Source organism: Lolium rigidum, chromosome 3, assembly GCF_022539505.1.
Source record: "Lolium rigidum isolate FL_2022 chromosome 3, APGP_CSIRO_Lrig_0.1, whole genome shotgun sequence".
NCBI classification, from domain to species: Eukaryota; Viridiplantae; Streptophyta; class Magnoliopsida; order Poales; family Poaceae; genus Lolium; species Lolium rigidum.
The window spans coordinates 97,519,914-97,530,622 of record NC_061510.1 but is presented as its reverse complement, the minus strand read 5'-3'; the positions used below and the strand labels follow the sequence as shown (position 1 = coordinate 97,530,622).

General features: G+C 47.5%; 1 protein-coding gene across 1 annotated transcript; it reads right to left on the bottom strand.

Moving 5' to 3' along the window:
- Positions 1-6,241: 6,241 nt before the first annotated feature.
- On the bottom strand, positions 6,242-8,714 carry LOC124699041 (transcription factor bHLH30-like). The gene is made up of 2 exons (XM_047231414.1): positions 8,022-8,714; positions 6,242-6,763 (listed from the first exon to the last, which is right to left on the bottom strand). The coding sequence occupies exons 1-2, from the start codon at positions 8,712-8,714 to the stop codon at positions 6,242-6,244; spliced, it is 1,215 nt and encodes a 404-aa protein (XP_047087370.1).
- Between the last annotated feature and the right edge of the window lie 1,995 nt (positions 8,715-10,709).

The window sequence follows — 10,709 nt, the reverse complement described above, 5'->3', positions numbered from 1 at the left end:
CTTTGAAGCTATATTGTGTGTGACAATATTAGTGACATATTTCAGACAAGCGGAATTAAGGTTCCACCAGAAGATCAAACATATTTAATGCCAACTCATTTGGAAATGAGTGATGCGTTGAGACGCAAATGAATTACAAAATACATACGTTTCGAGCGTGTCGGATCCGTTGACTAAAAACCTCTCCCGTGAGCAATACATGATAAAGCACCATAAGGCCAAGGTGTTATATCTTTACAAATGTAAACTAGATTATTGACTCTAGTGCAAGTGGGAGACTGAAGGAGATATGCCCTAGAGGCAATAATAAAGTGGTTATTATTTATATCTTTATGTTTATGATAAATGTTTATATATCATGCTATAATTGTATTAACCGAAACATTAGTACATGTGTGATATGTAGACAAACAAAGAGTCCCTAGTATGCCTCTTAAACTAGCTTGTTGATTAATGGATGATTAGTTTCATAATCATGAACATTGGATGTTATTAATAACAAGGTTATATCATTGTATGAATGATGTAATGGACACACCCAATTAAGCGTAGCATAAGATCTCGTCATTAAGTTATTTGCTATAAGCTTTCGATACATAGTTACCTAGTCCTTATGACCATGAGATCATGTAAATCACTTATACCGGAAAGGTACTTTGATTACATCAAACGCCACTGCGTAAATGGGTGGTTATAAAGGTGGGATTAAGTATTCGGAAAGTATGAGTTGAGGCATATGGATCAACAAGTGGGATTTGTCCATCCCGATGACGGATAGATATACTCTGGGCCCTCTCGGTGGAATGTCGTCTAATGTCTTGCAAGCATATGAATAAGTTCATAAGAGACCACATACCACGGTACGAGTAAAGAGTACTTGTCAGGAGACGAGGTTGAACAAGGTATAGAGTGATACCGAAGATCAAACCTCGGACAAGTAAAATATCGCGTGACAAAGGGAATTGGTATTGTATGTGAATGGTTCATTCGATCACTAAAGTCATCGTTGAATATGTGGGAGCCATTATGGATCTCCAGATCCCGCTATTGGTTATTGGTCGGAGTGAGTACTCAACCATGTCCGCATAGTTCACGAACCGTAGGGTGACACACTTAAAGTTGGATGTTGAAATGGTAGAACTTGAATATGGAATGGAGTTCGAATATTTGTTCGGAGTCCCGGATGAGATCCCGGACATCACGAGGAGTTCCGGAATGGTCCGGAGAATAAGATTCATATATAGGATGTCATTTTATGTGAAATAAAATGTCGCGGAAGGTTCTATGGAAGGTTCTAGAAGGTTCTAGAAAAGTCCGGAAGAAACCACCAAGGAAGGTGGAGTCCACATGGGACTCCACCTCCATGGCCGGCCAGCCCTAGATGGGGTGGAGTCCCAAGTGGACTCCACCATAGGGGCCGGCCAACCCCCACATGGGAGGTGGAAATCCCACCTTTGGGTGGGAGTCCTAGTTGGGCTAGGTTTCCCCTCCTATGGAAGGTTTTTGGTTCGGGTCTTATTCGAAGATTTGGAGACCAACTCTTGGGGTTCCACCTATATAATGAGGGCCAAGGGGAGGGGGCCGGCCACCCTAAGCACCACAAGGTGGCCGCACCACTAGATGGCCGGCGCCCCCCTCCCAAACCCTAGCCGCCCCCTCTCTCCTCTATAGTTCCCGCACGCTTAGCGAAGCTCCGCCGGACTTCTCCACCACCACCGACACCACGCCGTCGTGCTGTCGGATTCAAGAGGAGTTACTACTTCCGCTGCCCGCTGGAACGGGGAGGTGGACGTCGTCTTCATCAACAACCGAACGTGTGACCGAGTACGGAGGTGCTGCCCGTTCGTGGCGCCGGAACCGATCGTGATCAAGATCTTCTACGCGCTTTTGCAAGCGGCAAGTGATCGTCTACCGCAGCAATAAGAGCCTACTCTTATAGGCTTTGGAATCTCTTCAAGGGTTAGTCTTGATCATCCCCTCGTTGCTACCGTCTTCTAGATTGCATCTTGGCTTGGATTGCGTGTTCGCGGTAGGAAAATTTTTGTTTTCTATGCAACGTTATCCTACACTCATCGGTGTCCAAATGTAGAAGGTTGGCATTAAGCACATCGATGACTTGGTACTCGAAGAGCAGAAGGCTCAACCACTTTTATTTAGGCTGAGCCGGTAGTCCCCGGGCCACCAGTCGACTGCAGAGAAGAAGACGATCAGTCGGATTGCCGAACAGAAGACATGTGATTAATCGCGCGGTCGTCAAACGCTAGTGAGCGTTGCACATGCGGGGCTCCATATCGCAAAACGACCACGACCCTCATCGCGCAACCTCCAAAATGCTAGAATCAGCGCTGCATACGGGGCTCCAGATAGTACAATGACCACAACCCTCTGAGCTAGATCGGGCCCGCGCCATCGCCAACATCTAGGAGCACAATGCGCAAGCACCTCCCACCGCGACGCGTCATGTCAGGCCCGCCGATGTCCAACGCCCCTCCACCCACTACTAGAAAAACAACTATTGATAGGTGTTTTACCCGTGGCGCACGAAAACCCTACTACACCACGGGCACCGTGGCGCATGGAAAACCTGGTGCGCCACAGGTATACCCATGGAGCATCAAAAATTGTGCTATCATGGATGGTAATATACCCATGGGGCACATCCAAAAGTGGTGCACCACATGTATCCTTGGACTGGGCTGGTAGGGGTGCTCTATGGTAGTGAGCTACGGGTAAGCGAGGGGCCGACACTACAGATTTGGGGCCAACATAGCCATGGCGCACATGTGTCAGATTGTGGTCCACCCCCATCACCTATTAAGTTTTGAAAAAGTAAAGGAAAAGGTAAAACTTCAAATTTTAATTTTTTTAGATGTAGTTATGTTACACAATGTAGCAGTTAGGAGAAATACCAAACTTGAACTTTGATTTTTTTTTTTTGCAAAAAGACGGTATGTTTCCTTAAAACGGCTCTGGATTTTGCATACGGCATCGGATAAAAACGTTTTTATATGAAAAAGCGTCAACAGTAAAAGTTACATCCAAATTCAACCACCTTTGATCTTTATCGATCTTTTTACAATCCTCACATTCAAAAACAAAAATTTGTGTTTTATGGCGTTTTCGATTAAGCTACAGAAAAAAAAATCGAAACGGCATCACTTACCTGTGGCGCACCTTTAGTAGTGATGCGCCACGGGTAAGTTTGGCCTGGGCCGACTTTATCAGCTTGACAAGAAAGCCTCCTTCTTACACCTCTCACTTCCCGCTCTTTCCCCTTCTTCACCAAGGCGAGCCGGAGAGGGTTTTTCCCTGAAGAAACTAAGCACCGCTGTGTGAACCTCGAAGTCACCCTGACACCATGGACCACCCCGCGCCTAGCCAAGGGTACCAGGAGATGCGTCGCGTCATCCTCGCCATCCCCGTCCAAGGAATCGACCCAGCTGGGTGCACATCCTCATCGTTTTCTCCGCCGCGCCATCCCCTCCATCCTCATACAAGGAGATTCTCCACTCCAACCTCCTTATACTGCTCCTTCCTCCACCGTCGGTGCCCCTGGCCCTTCCTCCTTGAGCGGAGCCGCCCTCTTCCACTCGTCATGGAGAAGCGTTGCATCCTTGTCTGACTGCCTGGTGGCGATGAGGAATTGATTACGAAAATGTCCGGCGATGCAGGGGGGGTAATCAAAAACTTCCATGAGATCTAGACTTAGGGTCTCCACGCGGAAAACATATTATAAAAAATTCAAAAAACTATTACTCGTGGCGCACCGTGAATAGTTACATGTGGCGCACAACACGATGCGCCACACGTATGTACACTACCTTGATGCACCAACGGGTAAAAATTACCTTTGGTGCGCTAGCGTGGCGCATGGAATGTGCGCCATGGGTAGCGAAAACCAGTGCGCCACTGGTAGTCTTTTTTCTAGTAGTGACATCGTCGCCTCCTCCACAGGACCACATGGCCCACCCGACACCATTCCTCCCCGCTTTTAAGCACAACAGGACGCGCCTCCTCTGCCCTCCTCCTTTGACGGGATGGGCCCCACCACCGTTGTGGAGTCAGTTGCGGCTGCATCCTGACCGGAATGGAGTTGGGGAAGGGTGGGACTAGGGTTTTAAGGGGTGGGGGAGGGGGATGGCTGCGGAGTCGCCCAAGCTGGAGCGACATGGTAGGCAATCTATGCTAAAGTATACTAATTAAACTCATATGTTATAGAATCCTCTATTAAGATATTTAACTCCTTTTGGAAACAGACACATGTCCACACGTATATTTATAGGGAAATATTTTTGTACTTATAATACGTCCACCCTGCAAAGTTTATTCTTCACAACATGTATTTGTATTTTACTTTCATTTAGTTTTGTAACAAGGAAAATTTAATAAAAGATTGTGTTATGTCTAAATTTTTAAGACAACTTACACAGATATAAAACACATATATTTCAAATTTCTCATATGGATGGTTATTAAGTTAGAATGAAGCACTTTAGATTTATCTTTGGCTCCACAATACGCGATTAGTTTATTAAGTACAATATTATACATTCACTTGAAAATTTATGTTGAAATCTATATCTTTAAATAGCAACATAGATTAATTACAAAGAATTATATAAAATTAAAATATTTGGTATAAATATCACGATCACCCATCTTTAGCAAATTAAAATTGAACACTATAAAAATATGGATTCTATTTTCTAAGGGAAGCTACAGAAAGAGCAGCACCAGTGGCTTTAGTCAGACATGAGTCATGAAGATCGTCATGTAAATAGTAGCTAATTTTGCTAGTTTGAATTCATAAATTGTAAAATGTGACTAAGAGAGAAAATAAGACAACCATTGTTTGATAGTTTGATTAAAAACCTATCCCTTCAACGAAAATATATTTGGCTACACGTCCCACAAAGATCAAAATGTGTCTGTGAAAATTACCGCTCAACAAGTTTTAAATTTTGAGTAACTGCAGACTCTCGCTAGACAAACAATAACTCCCCAATGACAAACTTGTAGCCATAGCCTATGTAATTTTTAAAGAAGGTTAGGGAACATATGCGCCTTGTCTGTGTCAACTTCTAGAAGGTCATTATTCAATATATGATTTCTATTCATCAGAGAAATAGAAACTATTGATGGGGAGAAGTGCTTGTCGTCGCTGAAGAATTTTAGCAAGTGGATATCAAATCAGGGTAGGTAGGGCAAGTGCAGTCAGTTACAATGATCCACATTAACCTTAATGTACATAAAATTTAGCTACAATATATTGTGGTCACACAAAAATTATTGTACAAAACTAGAGAGCGATTATATGGATCACAACTTATCTATATGTGAAGAACATTCAGGTCATTTCCAATCGCACCAATATTTCATCCACATATAGTATCATAGAAATATTTATGCTCCCAATTAATAGTTCGGAGAGCGACGGCAATGTAAATTTGGGGAGTAGGAAGTGTGTGTTTATTTCCTAATAACTGACGAACGAAACAACAAAAGTGTTGGCTAACATACCGGCGGGACTGCGGGATTATTTCTAAATAAGGGGATGACATAACACTGTCACTGCAGGTTTTCAATTTAATATATAACCTATTTCCCATAACAAGCGACTAGGATTTGTTTAGATTTACGTCTTGATTGCAAATCTAGATAAATTTGAGTTAATTATCACGGGACTTAGGGAGTAGTAAAGATATTTGATTAAAAATATTCGAGAAAAGGGGAAAAGATATTTGATAATTACATCTGCAGCCAGTTAAACAAGCTATAGCAGTACATTGCTTGTTTCAGCATGTTCACAGTCTGAGAAGAATGTGCAAGGAATTTTCGAAGGGTTTAACAACATTGATCTGGAAGAGGGAAAGAGAAGATCTATATTGACCGCGCTGGGATCGATCCCATCCAGCAGAGATCTGTAGATAGTAGACACACCAAGCTAATCCTCGATCACACAAACAAAAGAAACACTAGTATAAATCAATTGGGCGAGAAAAACTAATCGAAAAGAGGCGAAAAACAGTAGCGCACTTGGCACTTGTGGATCGGAACAAATGATCCATGACTAGCAGCTAGGTGCGCGGTATTACTGTCATCAACTATGAGACTGAGATACTATGAGGGGTACTGTGGTGCATGTACGTTGTGTTATACCGCTGTTTCCTCCCGTTTCCTTTGGTATTGCACATCTGATCGAAAGATCATCACGTACGCGGATGAATCGATGTTAATTAGCCTAGATGGAGCGGTTCTCGAGGATGGCCGAGAGGCTGGTGGTGCGCTGCCGCTTGAGCCCGCCGCTGGCCGATCCCCCGGAGTCCTCGCCGCCGCCGCCGGGCGAGGAGGAGGTGCGCTCCATGACCGCCCTGAGCGCCTCCTGGATGGACGCGACGGTGTGCTGCGGCGACATGGGCGTCGGCGCGCCGTCCTCGTCGTCGCCGCACGGGCCGAGGGTGTCGTCCTCAGTGACGAGGAGCACGTTCTTGACGCGGCCGCCGAGGGTGGTGATCTCGGCCTTGAGCGCGCGGAGGCGGAGCGCCTTGAGCGCGCGGATGAGGTCGGGCAGGAGGTCGGCACGGTCGTCGCAGCAGAGAGACGCGCGGACGAGGAGGCGGCCGTCGTCGTCGCTGGAGGCGTCGACGGTGAGCTCGTCGGACTCGGTGGGGAGCGGGCAGGCCTCCTCCCGGATCTCCGACGTCTGCCGCTTGAGCTCCTTGACGTGCTGGATCACCTCCGCCAGCAGCGACGCCTTGTCCGTCTGCAGATATACCAACACGTAGACATACGTAAATCGCAAGGAAAGGAGACGCACGCGAGCGAGCTAGTTGAGCAGTTGTTAAATGGATGGAAGGATGAGCTTGCTATAATGTGACGGGAGGAGGACGCATGCATGGGATGGGAGGAATGATGGATGGGGCGTACGCATGCAAGGGCAAAAGGGGTTTCCGGTCGTGCCGTGCCGTGGCATGCATGCCTCCCAGCGGACGAGTGAGCGTGGGACTCACTCGAACTCGATATCTCCACAAACAGCGCGTAATCAATACGGAAAAAAAATGCTTACTAGTGCATGGCTTGGCTGCTGTTGGTGGTGCTCGAATGCACGCTTCCACAACTGATCTGTGTGTTTCTTCCTTTTGGTGCATGTTTAGTGGGGCACCAAGCCATCGATCGCCACTCTGCGTATTCTTTATACTTCTGTTATCACGCCTACAATGCCCACGGTCAAATCTGGCCTAAGCTAGCTACCTCCGGCCTGCTCCTAGTCCTGGTCCTGGGGTTTATATACGTGCAGCACTAGCTAGCTATATGTGTTTCTACTTATCCACCATCGAAAAATCAAAACACTTTTGGACAAAACACTAGAGCAAAACTGGAACACAGGGTAACAAGTAACAACAGTGCATTGCTGCTTTTTGACCGTAAAGATCTTGAGATGCAAATCTAAAACCTACTTGGTCCATGCATGCTACTAGCACTACCAGCTTTCTTAACACCAGGGGATTTAGCTCAGTGGCTGAGTGGCATAGGATATGGTGTACTCTAGTCTTGGCTTGTTTGGGAATAGCTAGGCTTGCAGAAGGATCTGGGTTTATGAGTAGAGAATTCTTGGGAGCAGGGCGGTAACCAGCATGCAGGATCTCTCGAGTTGCTCAGCTTTCTTGCCGGTGTTCTGCGAGTGTCCCTGACACGAGCTCGCGCGTTTGTCTCTCCTCCGAGAGGCCGGCGCCCAGCAGCAGCGCTCGAGTTGCAAGCTTTTTGTTTCCTTCCCGGCCGGGCTGGTCTCGCTTTTTCGTGTCAACTAGGCGGCTCCCGTTGTCTCCTATAGCTCGGTTCACCCCTATGATTACAATACACCATGGAATGCAGAGCCGGCAATGGAGTGTTTGAGACTTGGACTTCGCGCGCATGCACACACACATGCATGTTGGTTGGGGTATGAAGAAGTGCACACATGCTAGCTTGGACAATGGATATGCGGTGGTGCATGCATGAATTTATGCAGCCGGAGAGTATACCTTGGTCGTGTTGGGCAGGAGGCTGCGGAGACGGGCGAGGTGAGAGTTGATCCGCTCGCGGCGGCGGCGCTCGGCCTCGCTGTGGCTCTTGGACGCGGCCAGGGCCTTGGCGTCCATGATCTCCTGCGCCGTCATCCGCCCGAAGTCCCCGAACGGCGACGGCCCGAAGGGCGGCGGCATCATCATGCCATGCCCGTGGTGGCCCATGTAGAGCCCGGCGCCGAAGCCGCCGAGCGGGTCGGACGAGGAGGACGCGCCGCCCGAGTGGTCGTACGCGAACTGGAGCGCGCGTCTGGCGTAGAAGTCCGCAAAGAAGGGCGGCGGCGGAGGAGGCTGCGGAGGCAGCGGCGGTAGCATCGGGAAGAAGGGGCCCTGGCCGCCGCCGCCGCCGCCGTCGCTGACTAGGTTATGGTGGTGGAGCTGTTGCTGCTGCGACGACAGCGACGGGGCCGGCGGCGGCCAGCACATGATCGGGGGCGGGCCCATGGTCGCACTCACGCTCCCCACGCTGCTGCTCGCCTCGAACACCATGCCGCCTCCACCATCTTGGCCTAATTCTAATTCGTGCTCCACCACCCCACTCGTCGCTCCGCCACCGCAGCCTCCTCCGTGCTGCTCGAACTCCTCGTCTTCATCCAGCAGCACCCCCACCTCCTCACGACGGTGGCGGCGGCGATCTCCATGAGCTCCCATGGACCGATCGATCGATCGACTGGATCGGAGCGGAAGCAACAACACGATGGAAGCCGGCCGCTGGATCTATCTAGTATGTAGCTAAGCCGGGAGTTTGCGTGGGCGATCGGCGAGATGGATGGATGCTTCTGCTGGTCGCTCTAGGGCTAGCTTTTGTATAGGGCTGTGGCATGTGGCAGCATGATTCGCCTTTCGGCCTTTTTGTCTTTGGCTTATGATCTTGCTCGGCCGCGCGCGCGCGCTAGCTCGCAAGAATTATGGCCACCTCCACCTCCCTCCCCGATTCCTCTCTCTCTCTCTCTCTCTCTCTCAGAAGAAGAAAAAAGGTCTCGCCTTTTCTCTCCTCGCCGGCCGGCCGACCTGGTAGTGTAACTTGGCTGCCACGCCTTTCGATGGCCTTGTGGGGGCAAAGGCTAGTAGGGTAACATAATAACTAGGCCGGAGTAATGGAGACAGGAGGAGAAAGCTAGGAGGAGGGGGACTGTGGAGATGGAGCTGATCGATCAGGTCTGCGAGAAGGAAGAGGCAGCAAAAGGGAAGTCGGGAAAGCCAAAAGATTGCATGGAAGGGGAGAGGGAGGAAGGAGAGTACTCGCGCACTGTGCCTTTGTGCATATGTGTCATGTACTCATGCGTATGGATCGAAGAATGCGTCGGTCAAGGCCCATGTTCTGCAGCACCCCCTTCACTTTACCAATCCACGCTTCCTCCTCCCGCCCGCCTCCCCGAGAGACACAATCATTCTGTCTTGCTATACACTCCTCCCCCTGTGGTGGCGCAGCAAGAGATTATACACACTAATTAATCAGTTATGTTACTGCTCTACACTCTACACCAGGGCTGCGTGGTCATTTAGGGTTAAGTCTATGTATTTGAACCTTACCAATCTCACCGATGGCTACGCTATGAGACAACGGCTTAGCCTCTGCATCGATGGATGCATGCAACTTTTATTACTTTATTGAAATTTAGGTCTAAAAAGATTATATCCACACATGGCCGATACATGAATCAACCATATTAAAAATAAAGAAAAGAAGAAGTGGTACATCACTAACATGTTAGTCTATGATCAAGCCACAATTGCACACATACTGACTGTATAAATCTTGTGCAACATTCTCGAGCCGGTTGCACCTAGTATCCAAATCATTGCGCTTCTCCGTTATTTGTAGGAAGGACGTACGGATCCAATACGTAGCCAACATGATAACCTGCATAAAAGAAATTGATTTTGTATTGTTAAAGATATAATCATTTCGAGTGTTCGATATGTCCCAAAGTAAAGCGCACCAATTCTGATTTGCACTTTATCTTTTTTCGTAACACCCGCCAACCAAAGCTCAAATAAATTTGTTATATTAGTTGGAGGGCTGATATTGAATGCCATATGAACTATGTGCCACACAATTTTTTGCGACGGGACGTGAAGAGAATGAATGTTGTATCGTTTCATCTTGATCACAAAAACAACATCTTCTACTCCCTTGCACATTCCTTTTTAGCTAAGTTATCTTTTGTTAGCAGAACTTTGCGATGCAAGAACCACATAAGTTAATCAATACTGTTACTCTACACAATGTGATCATTTACGGTTAAGTCTATGTATTCGAACTGTACGAGTGGTTACAATAGATTTCTCCGTAGGTACTTATGGAAACTGTAAATCCCACTAAAAATAAAGATACCTAGTGGTTCATAAACAACAAGGTTCTACTCACTAAGGATAACCTGGCTTGAAGGAATTGGCAGGTTGTAAGAAGTGTTCTCTTTTGTGATTCGGAGAAAATCATGGAAGACTTGTTTATGGCCTCCCCTTTCCCTTGAATTATGTGGCATATTTTTTATATGACTTACAATATTTCCCCTCTACCAATAGTATCCATATGTTCTTGAGCTTTATGTTGGTCCCTTTGTTTAGAAATGATCTTGTTTTTAACAATACAATAGTCCCTAATTGTTTACACGTTATCTGTTTGGCTTCACACTGGATTCA